Here is a 15,662-nt window from a genome sequence, read left to right on the forward strand (position 1 = left end):
GATGTGAAACTGACTTTTGGATCCCTTTTGAAAGTTGAAATTTGTTTGTGGAGCCACAGCAGAGTTGATGACGGAGTTTCAGGTGCAACTTCCTAGGTTTTACTTCATCTGGAGCGACTGTTCTTTTTATTTTTTTGGATGGATTTACCCCCTGGAAAGGAAGTTCACGAGTGGAGGTCTTGATTTGGGGGCATGATAGTCAGAATACTGATGTAGGCATATATTTAAATGAATTTTAACTACAAATTAAAACAAAGTCTTATAAAAACAAAAAGTGAAGAAAAAAAATTTAATGATACATAATCAAAAGGGGGAAAGGATTCCACTTTACAGTTCTTTTATTTTGACACTCAATGTCCACACATCCTGTTTTAAGTTTGTTTACATGAAAACTCAAATAAAACCTTTAGATAATGTTGAGATTTAGTAAATTAGGTGGTGGCTTTAAGAAAGCCTGACATTTTTAAGTTGTGCTTGTCAAAGAAAAAGTATTTTAATCCAGATTACGTTACAATTTTGAATGGTTATGCAGCTTTTTGTTGGCAAAATGATATATCGCTGGCCATTCTTTGCTTATAGGAAACAAGTTACATAAACAATATTGTTACTTTTATACATTTTTCGTGTCTTTTGTCACAGTGACATTTTTCTCGTGGAAAATCCTCCGAAACGTTCAAAGCCCCTGGATTGTTTGCCTCAGTGTGGCAGAGGTTTCCGTCTGACGGGTCAGCTGACGTGGACACGAATGACCCTGCTTCCACAAGCGTGACCCTCGGCCTCCTGATGTAACGAAGCAGTGATTTTAAAAAGCCCCTTGTAAAGAGCAGCTACAAACGCCAGTTTCCAGGCTTCATGTAATGAGGGAGATCTCGCTCAAGGGCCTCCATTAGAAGCCAAAGGCAACTTAATTGAGCAGTAATGACCCCTTTGGTTCCCAGCACTTCATTACTACCATATGATGTTCCTTTTCTTTTATTGGCGGCACTGCTGCCCTAGAGGGGAGGACAGAGACTGGAATCAAGGTTTAATGACCTCCCCTCTGTAAAGGAGGGACCTCCTGGGCTCTCTGTCGGCTCCCTCTGTGCTCAGACGGAATTCCTTCAACTTCCTGAGAGGAACGGGCAGGAATCGGATTCACGTCAAAGAGGGATTCAGTAACTTTGGTGTTTTATACTGGGAAAGTTGGATCTGAATAACTTTGACAAAGAAAAAAAATTTAAAAAACAGGTTTGGTTGTGGCTGTGCTTGTAAAATAATAAACTCATGAGTCATAGATGTCAATACACAAAGACTAAAGCTCAGAAACGACGGCCTGATGGGAACTTTGCCATCCTAGTTGGTCTTAACATTGCCTTAACTTTACGGTCAGTTCCTTAATTTTGATGCCAAATAGAGGAAGAGGGAGAAACAATTGAAAGGCGCCCCACCTCTCATCATCAAAGCCAGTTCTTCAATGTTGAGAAATAAATATGCTCCGGTTTTTCTTGACTGCTTCCTTACCAATCAGCTTAGAGGACAAAAACAAAAAGGTTTAAATCTCATCTTCCTGCTATACTAACTCTCACAACCTGGGTTGTGCTTGTGGCTTTAGCAGTGCAGTTTGTTTTTTTTTTACTTTTATTTCCCACTTCCTCTGAAACATAGTTACTGTTTGAGCAGGTAGCACTAATCTAAAACTCCTTTCAGGCCTTGAGCGTAGCCACCGGCAGCTTAAAGACGACCTGTTCTGCAGCAGCCGCACCCATGCAGATAATAACAGTTGGATTTGTGATGCATGCAGACAGATATTTTCGTCCACGTAGCTGAACACCATTATTACAGCCGTTTAGTTATCTGCCAAATAAGTAAAAGGGGGAACACCTACTCTGAGCGCTCACAGCTTAGTTTAGTTTCTGTTTATTTCTTCAGCTCACAAAACAAGTTTCTGGTTGAAAAACTGCTCCCTTCTGCCGGCTCTTGTTAATAATGAACATGTTTAAAATGGGTGCGGAAGTGACTGAATGTTGTCGCACTTCCTGCTGAGGTTAAGGCTGTTTAATGCCCTGCCAAATGCTGCCATTCAACGAGCAAACCCCCCTTTTTTGTTTAATTTTACACGTGTAACCTGTTTGGACCAGAAATGTTTGTCTTTTACATGCCTTTTCATGTGTTTCAGGCTGTTTTGCAGGGTGTCAAGTGAGTTGCGTCCAAGGTCCACTGGGCCGAGGTTCAGAACACATTCCAGTCATATCTGCAGCTGAAGGCTACTTGCTGTGCTAAAATCTCAAATTCATAGAACCAGATTATCCTGTTGGAGATCCACCAGCAGTTTTGGATTTGCTGGTCATATAAAAGTGTTCATGCGAGCATTAACCGCACAATTTAAAGTGCAAAGTCATCTAACCGTGTTACAGGTTTTATTCCACAAGGTCGATAAAAGTACTGACTGGAGTTTGTCTGCTCTCACAAACTATTTATATCGCTGTAACACTGAGAGAAAAGAGGAACCATCACACCATCAAGGTGTGAGCAAAACCAGAAGTCTCCTGATGCTTTTGGAACAAAAAGTGAGTGTGTTCGCTTTTGAAATCTGATTACTCTGGACGTGTTGTGCTTATAAGAATCCAGACCCAATTTTTCCTTTAAGGAAAATTATGTGGGCTAAACCACAGAACACATTTCTGATGCTTTTCTTTCTGTTGCACAAGTGTCACCATGAGTTCTTGTGCATGAAGATACTATTTTGTTAAAATTATTTGCCCTTACAAAACAAAGAGCCGTGATCTTTATGTATGTATCTTCCTGACTACCAACAAGCAAATTTGTCCTCTGAAGGACAATTCTCAATCGGAATATCATAATATATCTGAATATAATAACTCCAAATTACTGAATTCACTCATTTTTGGTATCTACAGAGGACATTTTAATGATACCACGTGTGAAGGGGTGGGGCTCTTGTAGTTTTTGATGGATTTAAAAAAAAAATTGACAGGGCAACATTTTTTTCCCCTCTGGTAGTCAGGAGGATATGTTTTCCCAGGAGCCCTAAAGTGTGACTTTACTGTTGCAGTATTGCAGGCAGGAGTCTTTCACCCAAAAGTGTTAAAGTAGATCCCTGTGAAGCAACCTACAAGCTTAACTGTGTGTCAGTCAGGACTGTTGCAACTGCAGGTCAGTATTTTGTCTGGATTAAACAGCAGTTACAGATCTTTTGCAAAGGCTGCTTTCGCAAAGCTGACAATCAAGAGACAGTGAAGTACTGAATCACAACAAAATGTTAGAGCTCCAATCACAATCCCAAATTGATCAATTGCTGCACAAATACATTGTACCTCCAGCACAAGTAGTGCACTTGAAGTCTATTTTATTAAGTATTCTTGAGTAGTAAGTATTGTAGGTACACTATAGATCAGGGGTGTCAAACTCCTTTTCACTGAGGGCCACATCAGCATAGCGGCTGTCCTCAAAGGGCCAGATATATACATGTAACTAAATGTAATGAAAAATAAACGTAACTACTCCTTATTGTTAAATAACTCATTTATCTATTATAACTTTTTAAAGTGACAATTCCAGTTGCATGGAAAACACATGTTTGCTTGTTACTTTAGCATAAATCCTTTTACATTTGATTCTGTCAGGTTAGGTTATATGGACAGTGTTTAAGTCCTAGTGTATAGTTGCCCAATCCGGTATTTCAAGTCCAATTCCCCCTAGATATGAATAAATACGCACCAATTTTTATTTTAAGAAATTAAAAACTTTTATGCTCTCGCGGGCCTTGAGTTTGACATGTGCTATAGAACATCTATGTGTGGTGTAGGAGGTAGCTTAATGTCTTGAAACACTTTAGGTTTACAAGATAGTATATAAAAAAGTAAACTTTAACTCTATGCATCAATATAGTATATAGTAAAGACCAAGCATAGTATCTTTAAATGGACTATTTTTTGCTAACAGTAACTGTGTCCAATCAGTCATTCCCAACAGCAAGTCACATGGACATCAATCCCAGGAAATGATGACGCCACAAAGCCTAAAGTTTTGATGCCTTTAAATATGTTGAGAGTAAAAACATGCAGTAGTTCTGGATTATTTTATATTTGTGGCCCTGGATTGTCAAACTCTAATCCCCAAAACGGCGACAGTCTCGTCTGATTGCACGGATGAGGACGCGCGATTCTCACAGTGCTGGATTTGTGTCCCCTCTGCAGCACAGCTGTCTTAACAACACCCCCACCCTCACACTGTTCCTCTGCAGGGCCTGTGGGGAGGGAGGGAGGGAGGGAGGGAGGGGCAGTATTGTGTTTCTATAAGCTGGTTGTCCTAAAGTGGTACAGTTCCAATTCATGCTTTGAAATCCACAGAACAAGGGAGGCAAACAGTCAGCACTGCTCCCATCTGTCCACGTGGGATTCCGGCTGAACCATAACACAAATCACATGCTCTCAGAGAGTCAGGCCTGTGCTGCGTTACTCGCCATGGAAACGATTTGTAACCACGCAGGGAGATACCCTTGCAGGATAAGAAGAGTCACACATCTTCTATTTTTAATCAGCCCCAGTTTGATGTCTATTCTTGAGCCACGCCCTCATAGTGAGAAAAATGAGTCTTCCGCTCTGGAGCAGGGTCTCTTGGCTCAAGGCAGCATAACGATGGTGGCACAAAGGGTCCTGTGTGTCACTTGGCTGTGATGCAGTGGAATGGTGCACAGGCTGCAGGAGTCACGCTCTTCCACCCTTGTGCTTTGGGAGGACGCTCACACATGGCACTTTTTTTTTTCTTTTAAGGGAGGAGATTCAGATCATACACAAAACTAGAAAAATATTCATCCAAAACGTGAATTATTTTCAAATGTGACTAATGTTTAGTGGGTCTTAGATGTTGATTCGGGTAAGAATGCTTTCTTGGAATGGCTCCATTCTTCAGTAAAAATGTCCTCATTCTGTCTTGCTACAGCAAGTGCACATTAATAATGATGTCCTAGCCACCAGAATCTACTGTTCTGCACATCTGATAACAGCTTTCAGAAGCGCTGCAGCTTCACTGCAGATCATTTTTATTCAGAATCAGCCTCCATGTATTCCCAATGCTCATCAGCCTAATTAGAAACTGCAATTACACTGTATTAATGTTTTTCAGGAGCACATGTCGCAACGCGCGGATTAAAAGACACAAGACTTATCATCGAAGCTTCCCTCTGCCCCTAAGAAACCCTCTTTAATGATGTCCACACAGCACTGGGGGTCATGGGCTTAATTCCAAATTAGGTTAGATGGTCGGAGCCAAAGGGGATTCAATAAAAGGTTAGTCCACGCTGTGACTGTCCAGATGTTTGAAGCACAAAGGACAGAGCAACACAAGGCCACAGGGAGCTGTTATCTCCAAATGTTGGCTGCAGTTATTCAAAGTTACAGCACAGAATGGCTTTCATCATCAGTTTCCCTTGTTGAACCAGCACAACGGCCTCATGCAAGAGCGTCTGCCCTGAGACAGGGAGGCTGACGGGTCATACCAAAGATTCTCAGCACTAAGGGGTAGGATTGTTAGGGTAGAAGTCAAACAGAGAAAAAAAAAAATTCACACAACTAGTATACGATAATTGATGGGACTTTTACTGTAAGAACATCTTGGTTAATTAAGACAGTTAGTAAGAAAACAAGAGTTGTTTTAAAGACCCACTCTGAAACTATGTCCCAGAAAACAACACAGGTCTTTTGTTTTTGCCTAAAAATGGCATAATAAAAATGAAAAGACCACTGGAACCTTTAAAATAGGTCAAAAGATGACTGAAGTGGAACATTAAGCACAACTTAACTTAACTCAACTTAAAGTCAGTTAAGGTGTAGTTTATATTGAGTTGATAGAGTTTAGACATGTATGTTTTCAGGATATTCACCTTGATTGTAATCCCTTACTCAAAACTACACCTTTTGCACTTTTGTCATTTCTTCTTAACTAAACAATAAAATAGATATTCTTGTCACAGCAGCTTAGCGCTCAGATCAAGTCTCAATAAGGAAGGATGGATCATTTTCACCAACACTTGGTCAAATTTTGAACACGTTCTCTTCTTAAAAGAGAAAATAGTGCAATTAATGGTAATACTACGATCCACCCTGTAAATTTTGGCCTTAATGATGCCTTTTTTTGTTTTGTTTTGTTTGAGTTCTGGAGGCAGTTCTGCACATTATGCTACAGCTCCACTGTGTAAACAGAAGGCAACATGAAGGGCTGTGAGGGGCCTCTGCATGCCTGTGGGAGTACTTAACGGTTTTATGCTCCAAAAAGAGCTATAATCGTCCTCTTAATCTGGGGCTTTGAATGGAATTCCCCACACGTTACAGGCACAGGCCAGCATGCAGTAGTTTCTTTAATTATTAAAACCTGGTGAGTACCATAAACAAATGAGTGACACATAAATACATTATGTTTTCTGCTTTGCCTGACATCATCTTGAATAATGCGATTTTGATCATGAAATAAAGTAAAAAGCTTTTTACTTACCAGTAAGTGTATTTATGTCAAATAGGTTTTAAATAAATATTGCCATCTAGTGCTCAAAATAGGAAATGTCAAAATTCAAAAGCCTTGTTAATGGTTTTCAAATGTTTTTGCATTTTAAATAGAAATAACCTAAACAAAATCATAAAAGGTAAACAATATTTATGCATAATAGGTATCAATTCACAACATTATAAAACAGTTGTATTTCATATGTAAAAATGCCATTTTTTGTGTTTTTGTGGCATTATGAAGATCCCACAAAAGAAAAAGGAAAAAAAAAGATGATTGAAAAATTAACATTTTTTACAGATATGCAGAATGTGAATGTCTGGACTGCTAAACTCTGGATCTTGTTTGTCAGAGGGGATTTTCTCACAGATAAAGGTTTGTTGCAGCAACTGAAAGAGACGAGCAAAAAAAAGGAAATGACTCATAGCAAAATCCAAATGAGGGACACCTCTCTCCACTAAAAGTGCAGTTAAAGATAAAGAAATGAATAAATCATATTGTTGGGGTTTGTTCGTACCTCAAAAAACTTCCTTTCTACTTCTGGATTGACTCCTTCGGTGCGTTTCTCATAGCAGCAGATAATGCAAGTCTCTGGTCCTGAAAGCAGTTTCAGGCTCTCAACCAGAGGAACGATTGACTGTGGGAATAAACGATGACTTGTTGGGGGGGATTTCAGGACAGCACACTCTGATAATATCATGACGTGATTATGCAATATTAGAAGTTTCAAAATGATAGTTGAAATGGCTAAAACTGATATCCAATACCTGCTCATAATAGATGCAATCTGCCATGAGGACATAACGAGGGGGAGGCAGGAACTCGGACACATCACCTCCCCTTAAGAGGAAACCCGATTTAACACAAATACACAACTAAATGAAAAAAAACTAAACAGGCATAATATAAAAAACACAGTACAAACCATTTTAGTACCTTGGCAGTTATAGATCCACGACTAACAAGGGCTTGGTTGTCTTTTATATTCACTTTCAGGAGTTTCTGAAGTTCCTCCAGGTCTGTGACAATAACTTGTGCTCTGTAAGTTTAAGATGAAGATGTCACTTTTGACTTATCTTGATTTTTAAACGATGATCTCTCTGGGTAAGGCAAGAATGCTAAGATATAGTAAAAGGGGAAAAATAGCTCCTAAAATAATATCCAGGAATCTCACCCGAGTGTTGCTGCCATCAAACCAACAACTCCTGTCCCAGCTCCCAGCTCAACAACACGCCTGCCAGACCACACGTTGACTCCTGACGGCGGGTCATAAAATTGTTTGGTTTCTAAATATTTCGCTAGGACAATTGCTGCATCCCAAACTACACAGCCGACGTCCCCGACATAACACTGCTTCACCTTCAGAGTGCAACCGTCGTTGTTCTCAATTTCTCTCACGAAATATTCGCTAGCATTCGCATTCGACGCCATGTTGAACCGATGTTTTGGAGAGAGAAAAAAAAACTACAAACTTCCTGTTTAAAACATTTTAGAGTAAAAGGTTAATAGTTTGGTGTGCCAATGACGTTTTCTCACTTTACCTATATCTGTGTTTTTATTGTGCATTAATTCACCAATTAAAATAAATCAGTAAGTTATATTTTGATTTGCTAATGGGCAAATAATTTTAAAATACATGTGAAAATATTTTCAAAATAAAACATTTCCGGCTACGGACTTGGAAGTGGTATTCATTTTTTCTTGTCTGGCCTTTTAAAAATGAACATTTATTGCATTTATTTTTGTAAGTTATTGTAATTTATTTATTGTTTTCTTGATTTGTGGTTACAGTTTTATCATTATAATTATTTTATGCTGTTGTTGTTTTCCTAATACATTTTTATAAACAACATATACAACAAACACGTGAATGCCAAAGGAAAAGAAAGAACAGACATACAATTAACAATGAGCTACAGTTTTTTTTACTACCTCTTCAAAAATTACATTTGTTGAAATGGCCTTTTTTGAAATTTATTTGATAATTTTACCATATTGATATTGCATACATTTCTGTAAAAAGTTTTTCAAGTTTAGGTTTTTAGTTCGACTACTTCCTTTTATGAATATGCAATTTCCCCAATAACAAATGTAGTTTTGTTTAATAAAAAAAATAGATTCCGATTCATGTATTCATTAAACCCGCCTAAAAGTATGTATTTTTCTGAATTGTTGTTCCAGGTCTAGGACTGTTATCATTTCCGACACTGTTCGCCAAGGCTGCCTTGACGGCAGTTGCACCGGTGGACATGCGCAGATGCTGCTACGGGGAAGAGAGCGCCGCGCGCCCAATCTGTGGTTGTTGCTATCTGTCCAGAAAAATACACCTCTCGATTTCCAGTTGTACTGTTTGACACAACTTTTTTACCCTGTGTGAAAATAAGTTTGGAAACTTTTGTCCGTTGTCAAACTTTTGCGATATGTAAACATGTATAATAGTAGCACAGACGAGGTAAGCGGTGGGGAAGCCTCTTTAGGAAAGAAGGGAGTGCAGGAAACGGCCACCTCCTACGGTCCTGCATCACTTTCCTCAGCTTTCTCCCAGCATAGTTTAAATGACAGCAGCACCAGCCAGAGACTATCTATACCAAGACTAACCTCAGGTAATCAATAATATAATATCTCTAACCAAGTTAGTTTAAAGCTAACTTAAAGTAAAAAGATGTCTGTTGGTAACCAGACCAAATGAAATTCTATAATGGGGTCTTTTGCTTTTGTCCTTATGTTTTGAGTGAGTTTGTTGCTTTTTCTTTTGAACTCAGCAGGTCAACGCCACAGCAGCTTCGGGGCAGGGAGGACATGGTCATCAATGCCCGCACCAACTTCAGACAGTTCTTCCTTTCACAGCTATGGAGGAACCCCAAGAGTCAGAAGAACACCCGTGTCTGCTGGGCTCACAGGTTGCAGACACAGACATCACTAGTTAAAGTCCCACTCCAGTCACCTTTTGATCCATTGTAAAAGCGTTCCTAGTGATCTGTTAATTATGAAAATATGCCACTTTTAGGCAAAATAAAGCAAAACTGTGTTGTTTTCGTGGACATTAACTCTGCGGAGTGGCAATAATTCGTCAGAAATTTGCCTCTGAGTGGTGGGCGTTGCTGTTGGAGTAAGCCTGACCTCATTTCCCGTCATCCTTTTGTTTACATTCTCTCCCGCTGGCTCACAGCTCCTCGCAACCCCAAACCTAATATTACAGGTGCAACAAAAATGACGAGCATTATCAGATCTAGTTTTCAGCCAGATGCCAGTTCAAACGAAGAAAACAAAGACGTTCATAGATCCGTTTGTCAATACATCTGAAGTTGATGCATCAGAATGGAGCAGAGCAGGGAGCTCGAGCCCACTAACTAAAGCAATTACATCCCTGCTGCAGCCTTTTTGCAACTGGAGACTGCATTTTTTTATGTCTCAACAATTTGAATAAAGACATTCTCAGAAATGCAATGATGAGCTTAATTTTCTTTATTTACGTTCTCCATCATGAGAAAAATGCCACAAAAGGATGTTAAAAATTCCCAAAGCACGATTTTCACTGGAGTGGGTCTATAAAATGTCCCCATCCAATAACATGCTTGAAATCAATTCAACACTTTTTGGTTTTGGATCGTTTTAGGAAGTAGCTGCTCATCTGGATCCACAAACACTGATGCTTCTGTGATCGTAGCTGTGGTAGAAGGCCGAGGTTTGGCCAGAGGAGAGATCGGTATGGCCAGCCTTAACTTGAAATGTCCAGAGCTGGTACTTTCCCAGTTTGCAGACACAGGAACGTATGCCAAGGCAAGCTCTGTATTTCCTATAAAACTAGCATGAACTGAGAATCCGACATGATGTTGAGCGTAAATGTCTCACGTCTTCTTTTGTTTCCTTTGAAGGTTATTACCAAAATCCACATATTGGTCCCAGTGGAAATACTGATGCCTGACACAGCCTGCGAAAAGGGCAAAGGAACAAAGCTGTTCAAGCTCATCACAGAGAATTTTCCTGTAAAAATGAGAAGTGAAAAAAAAAGCTAATAATTTGTGCTGGAACAATTCACCGAGATGAATCCGTTGGGGTTGTGTTTGCCCTCTTTTCATGTTTTTTTTTTTTTGCCAGGGTGTACCTTTCACAGCAATTCAAAGGAAATATTTTAATGAGAAGAAAGGACTGGAATACATTCAGCAGCTGTGTGCTCCAGAATACGGCACCGTTTTAATGGAAGTTCAAGCCAAGTAAGTAACTGATTTCATAAATGCACAGTGGGAGTTTAACTGGAGCATTGGGCTTTTTTATATTAATCAGTATTATGGTTTGCTCAGGTATTATTGCCTTGCAGCGGCTGCAGCTTTGCTGAAATACTTAGAGTTCCTCCAGAATTCAGTTTATGCAGCCAAGTCTCTTAAAGTGACCTTCAAAGGAAGTGAACAGACTGCCATGATCGACTCTGCATCTGCTTACAACTTAGAGCTGGTGGTCAATAACAGAGATCACAGGTAAGAAAAGGCATTTTTATCCTGTCATTGTAATATATCAGTAAGCCTCTGTCTTTGCTCAACCTTGTGCAGGAGTGAGCATACTCTTTTAGGGGTGCTCAACCATACCAAAACACCTGGGGGTGCCAGAAGATTGCGCTCCAATATCTTGGAGCCTCTTGTTAATGTGGACACCATCAACATGCGATTGGATGCTGTACAAGAGCTCCTGCAGGACGAGGAGCTTTTCTTTGGGCTAAAGAACGGTCAGAAACTAGCTACAAATATTTTGACCACAATTCAAAAACGTATGAGTATCATTAAGTAGAGCATTAGTCTTTCCCTTTTTTTTTATAGCCATCTGCCATTTTCTTGACGTTGACCGGCTGCTGTCAGTTCTTGTCCAGATCCCAAAACAGGAAACGGTGAGTATCAAACTTGTAGTTTTTCTTATGATTGAAACTAACAGTTAATCACCATTACGCCTTTGTTTATTGATTTTTTTGTGGGGTTTTTTTTGTGTGTGTGTTTAACTCTGCTTTTTTTTCTACAGGTTCAAGCTGCTGAAGCCAAGATCACACATGTCATTCAGCTGAAACACACACTTGATCTGGTGCCACAATTAAGGGTGCGTGAATCCATGTCCACCCAAAAAAAAACCCACACTTATGCACTATTTATATAATTGGCATTTATGTTGTGCTTTGTGAACAGACTGTGTTTAAGAACTGCAACACCCCCCTGCTTAAAGCATACAGCAGCACCCTGGAGGACAACAGGTATAAAACTATTAGTAAGAAAATGGAGCAACTATCCTCTGCTGTCTCTCAGCACTTCTTCGTTTTAATCTTCATTTCTCGTTCATTCCTCAGATTCGATATGATCCTGGAGCAGATCAAGACAGTAATCAACCCTGACACCATGTACCTCAAAGGGAGTTTGAACATGCGCACTCAGAAGTGCTACGCGGTGCGGCCGAACATCAACGAGTTCCTTGACATCGCCCGCAGAGCTTACACAGAAATAGTGGACGACATTGCGGGTACATTGTATTTCATGGGAACGCCGCCATATTTTTGCATTGTCTCTGTTTTCAAAGTCATGTGCGTCTTTGTTCTACACAGTGCTTGTAAACCAGATGGGGGAAAAATATGGCTTACCAATGCGAACTAGCTTCAGCACATCTAGAGGTTTTTTCATCCAGCTGAAGCTCGATGGGAGCGTCTTACCTAGAGGAAGTCTCCCTCCAGAGTGCATCAAGGTAACATTCAGCAAAGACATTTACATGACAACCTAACAGAGTTGAACAGATGTAAAAAAGGGAAATTCAGCGGTTGATAAAAGGTGCTATGGGGATGTTAAAGATGACACTGAGGTCATAGAAACCAGCACTTTCATCTTTTGAATCTTTGACTTCAGGTAACCAAGCACAAGAACAATTACTGCTTCACCACCGCTGACCTGATGAAGATGAATGGACGCTGTGATGAAGCCCTGAGGGAGATCTTTCACATGTCCTATGTGTGAGGAATCAGATACTTCACCCTAGTATTATTGTTAGAGAGCAACTTGACTTTTTTTTATGAATATAGTTTTAAACTTTTTTCTTTTAAACTAATCGTGTTTCAAGTTACTACCATTTAATAAAATCATTTTAAAAATCTGAAGAAAAAGCAAGTGGTGGTCCTAAATTGTCGTAGTACTTGAGTGTTAAAATGATGGATTCACTGGTTCATTGTTTGTAAAAAAAAAAAAAAAGAATCGGATAAATTACTTTTTGTTTATTCAATCCTCTAAGATTTCTATTTGCAGTTTTGTGTTTTCATTTAATATGAATTCTGTCCACAAGAGGGCGCTGTTTGTTAGATATAAATTTGATGTACTCAATTTTTTTAATGCACATCTCTCCATAGAGTGATATGTCAACTGCTCAGCACCATCCATGGGCACATCCACTGCCTTTACAAACTCTCTGATGCTGTTTCCATGCTGGACATGTTGCTGTCACTGGCCAATGCCTGCACCATTTCTGACTATGGTAAGAAGGAAACGAGTACGACTCCTCTCCTCATGTGGAGTCTGACCAATAACGATAATTTGGTAAAGTTAGTAGTCATATTTTATGATGGAGGTGATGGATGTTGCTGCTACAAACGCTCATGAGAGCCTGCTAGGCCTCAGACTTGGTTCTTTTTTTGTGCGCAGCACAAGGCCCCTTGGCCATATGGGTGTCGAGTGCCGGCCCTCAGCTGTCTGAAACTGTCTCTGCAGAGATGTGTGCAAGCTGGCTGCCCCCATTCTCTCTCTGCTAGGTTTAACTCAGATTACCCCTCTTACATAAGATTGCACTGATGCACAGAAACAAGTGGAGAGATCTGCCTAACTTCTTTACACCATTGTATCGTTTAGAAAACACTGATAAATGCTTAGTCACTTGCCATTTTTTTGTAAAGTTATACCGCTTGTTGTGTTTCTGCACCAGTTCGTCCAGAGTTTACAGACACATTGGCCATCAAGCAAGGTCGTCATCCAATTCTGGAGCGAATGGCTCGGCAGCAGCCCACATCCAACAATGCATACATCTCAGAGGGGAGCAACTTTGTCATCATAACAGGACCCAACATGAGCGGCAAATCGACTTACCTGAAACAAGTGGCACTATGCCAGATCATGGCACAGATAGGTTGGCATCAAATCCTCTAATGTTTGCTATAAACGTCTCACTTGATGTTTATGTGAAAAGCCTTTCTTTGTTCTTTTACAGGCTCTTTTGTCCCCGCTGAGTATGCTTCCTTCCGTCTGGCTGGTCAGATATTCACCAGAATTGGTGTGGACGATGATTTTGAGACCAACTCTTCCAGCTTCATGTTGGAAATGAAGGAGGTTTGACCTTGTTTTATTGTGAGATGTCACATTTATTCCTGAAATAATTCTTTAAGTCATGTTAATAAAAAAAATCATACATTAGTCTGTTTTACTCTCTTATTTCAAAGATCTCTTACATAATCCACAACGCAAGTGACAGATCACTGATCATTATTGACGAGTTGGGGCGGGGCACTAGTGCTGAGGAGGGCGTTGGCATCTGTCACTCAGTTTGTGAGTTCCTCCTTGGCCTAAAGGTAAAGTGTGCTCCTGGATCGTCTGACGCTCCTTTTTCTCATTTTAGAACCAGATCATTCAGATTCCCACCCTCCATTTAAAATATTTGTGCCATTCACATGTTTGGATACACCTCTTAATTCAACAATGAACTTCGGCAAACATTAAAATTGTGCACCGTCTGAATCCTAAAGGAGTGTCCTTTTGTTTGCAGGCCTTCACTCTGTTTGCCACACACTTTCTTGAGCTCTGTCAGCTGGAGTCCCTCTACCCGAACGTGGAGAACCAGCACATGGAGGTCCAGCACACGCGCAGTGGTGACACTGGTGTAGAGCACGTGGTGTATACATATCTGCTAAAAAGAGGATGCTCTGAGGAAAGGCTCTATGGTATGGCGTTGATGTTCTCCATCAGGAAAAGTCTTACTAAATTAGTTATGAAAGTGTTTATAGATGCCAATCTTTTTAGGTCTGAGAGCAGCAGAGATGACGGCACTTCCTCCTAATATAATCCAAGAGGCAAGGACGATTGCTTCTAAAGTCAGCCAGCAGCTGATGGTATGCTTCAGATGATTTTAAACCACTGTCTATGAGAACTAGGCTGAATGTGATGTCACCCATAGAAAAATACTTACTTCCGTTTGCAGCGAAACAAAGTCAATTCAGTCGCCATTTTTTTGCGATAAGAACACCTGCCATGTTGGAGCCAGGTGACTTCAATAAGCAGCAATTGGTCCAAATTGGTCTGAGTTAACATTTCTATGGTAACCACTCTCACCAATCAGGAGTGAGCTTGTTGGAAGTCCACACCCCTACCACTTGAAAGCAGGCACGGGAGAATCTGTCCAATGTTTTAAACATTGTGTGAGACCACATACTTTCAGTGAAAACATCTGATTAGTCAGTTTAAAACTTGAATAAGTTGCACTACAGAAAAAAAAGGTTTAGCAAGAACGCGTCAAAGAAAGATCGCAGAGAAAGTACGGTTATTCTGACAAATATAATGACTGAGTGATAGTTGTTTATTTCTCTGTTTGGAACATGGAGAAGAGTCACTCAGTCAAGTTCTGATATACTGTCAATAAATGACTCATCTGTAATGTTGTGGATTTTATTGATTGGCAAAATGAAGTAGGTAAAAGCATGTGTGTTTTACTCCTACAGGCCAGACATCACATAGATCCAAAGAGCCATCGACAGAGAGCGCTGTACCGCCTGGCCACTCGTCTCCTGCAGGCTGCCAGAAACTCGAGGCTTGACCCCGACAGTCTGCGAATGTATCTGAAGGGACTAAAGAAGCAGTTTGAGTCTGAGCTGCAGTCTGCAGGGCCCCCAGCGGCCCCTGGCACCCAGGAGGAGTGACTGGATCAGCCATGCAGCAGGGAAATCAACTTAAAAGTATTCTTATTTTTGTCAGCTGTTTTTTTCTGTTCCAGAGTGTTTATATAATAAATATTGAATGTATTTAAATACCAATAAATTAAACCAAACCACTTATAGTAAATAGTTAAATGCTTGGCAGGATAGTAGCTCTTCATATTTGCAATTCTTTAATTAATTAATTTATTTTTTGCCTGTTAACGTGACCTCTTTTTAAAAAAAAAAAAAC

General features: G+C 40.1%; 2 protein-coding genes across 3 annotated transcripts; one reads left to right on the top strand and one right to left on the bottom strand.

Moving 5' to 3' along the window:
* Window positions 1–5,574: 5,574 nt before the first annotated feature.
* vcpkmt (valosin containing protein lysine methyltransferase) lies at window positions 5,575–7,967 on the bottom strand. Its single transcript, XM_011490390.3, has 5 exons — window positions 7,673–7,967; window positions 7,424–7,537; window positions 7,266–7,338; window positions 7,016–7,135; window positions 5,575–6,887 (listed from the first exon to the last, which is right to left on the bottom strand). The coding sequence occupies exons 1-5, from the start codon at window positions 7,927–7,929 to the stop codon at window positions 6,783–6,785; spliced, it is 669 nt and encodes a 222-aa protein (XP_011488692.1). The 5' UTR covers window positions 7,930–7,967; the 3' UTR covers window positions 5,575–6,782.
* Window positions 7,968–8,687: 720 nt separating this feature from the next.
* msh4 (mutS homolog 4) lies at window positions 8,688–15,546 on the top strand. Of its 2 annotated transcripts, none has more exons than XM_020713818.2 (20): window positions 8,688–9,101; window positions 9,261–9,398; window positions 10,115–10,278; window positions 10,374–10,484; window positions 10,597–10,712; window positions 10,800–10,973; window positions 11,046–11,218; window positions 11,310–11,377; window positions 11,506–11,580; window positions 11,667–11,731; window positions 11,825–11,994; window positions 12,077–12,213; window positions 12,372–12,475; window positions 12,866–12,990; window positions 13,435–13,635; window positions 13,717–13,835; window positions 13,946–14,074; window positions 14,269–14,443; window positions 14,523–14,611; window positions 15,218–15,546. In XM_020713818.2, the coding sequence occupies exons 1-20, from the start codon at window positions 8,927–8,929 to the stop codon at window positions 15,413–15,415; spliced, it is 2,706 nt and encodes a 901-aa protein (XP_020569477.1). In that variant the 5' UTR covers window positions 8,688–8,926; the 3' UTR covers window positions 15,416–15,546. The 2 variants fall into 2 exon arrangements, with proteins under 2 accessions (XP_020569477.1, XP_020569478.1); XM_020713819.2 differs by having other exon boundaries at window positions 9,264–9,398.
* Window positions 15,547–15,662: the final 116 nt, after the last annotated feature.

This window comes from Oryzias latipes, chromosome 22 (genome assembly GCF_002234675.1).
Source record: "Oryzias latipes chromosome 22, ASM223467v1".
Taxonomy (NCBI): Eukaryota; Metazoa; Chordata; class Actinopteri; order Beloniformes; family Adrianichthyidae; genus Oryzias; species Oryzias latipes.

Excerpts from the sequence above, each read along its gene's own strand:
- vcpkmt (XM_011490390.3), bottom strand. The coding sequence starts at position 7,929 with ATGGCGTCGAATGCGAATGCTAGCGAATATTTCGTGAGAGAAATTGAG. Across the intron at positions 7,538-7,672 it reads TTGATGGCAGCAACACTCGG|AGCACAAGTTATTGTCACAG; the intron begins GTGAGATTCCTG and ends TTAAACTTACAG. Across the intron at positions 7,339-7,423 it reads ACTGCCAAGGTACTAAAATG|GGGAGGTGATGTGTCCGAGT; the intron begins GTTTGTACTGTG and ends TTTCCTCTTAAG.
- msh4 (XM_020713818.2), top strand. The coding sequence starts at position 8,927 with ATGTATAATAGTAGCACAGACGAGGTAAGCGGTGGGGAAGCCTCTTTA. Across the intron at positions 11,219-11,309 it reads TTTCTTTGGGCTAAAGAACG|CCATCTGCCATTTTCTTGAC; the intron begins GTCAGAAACTAG and ends TTTTTTTTATAG. Across the intron at positions 11,732-11,824 it reads AGCACCCTGGAGGACAACAG|ATTCGATATGATCCTGGAGC; the intron begins GTATAAAACTAT and ends TTCATTCCTCAG.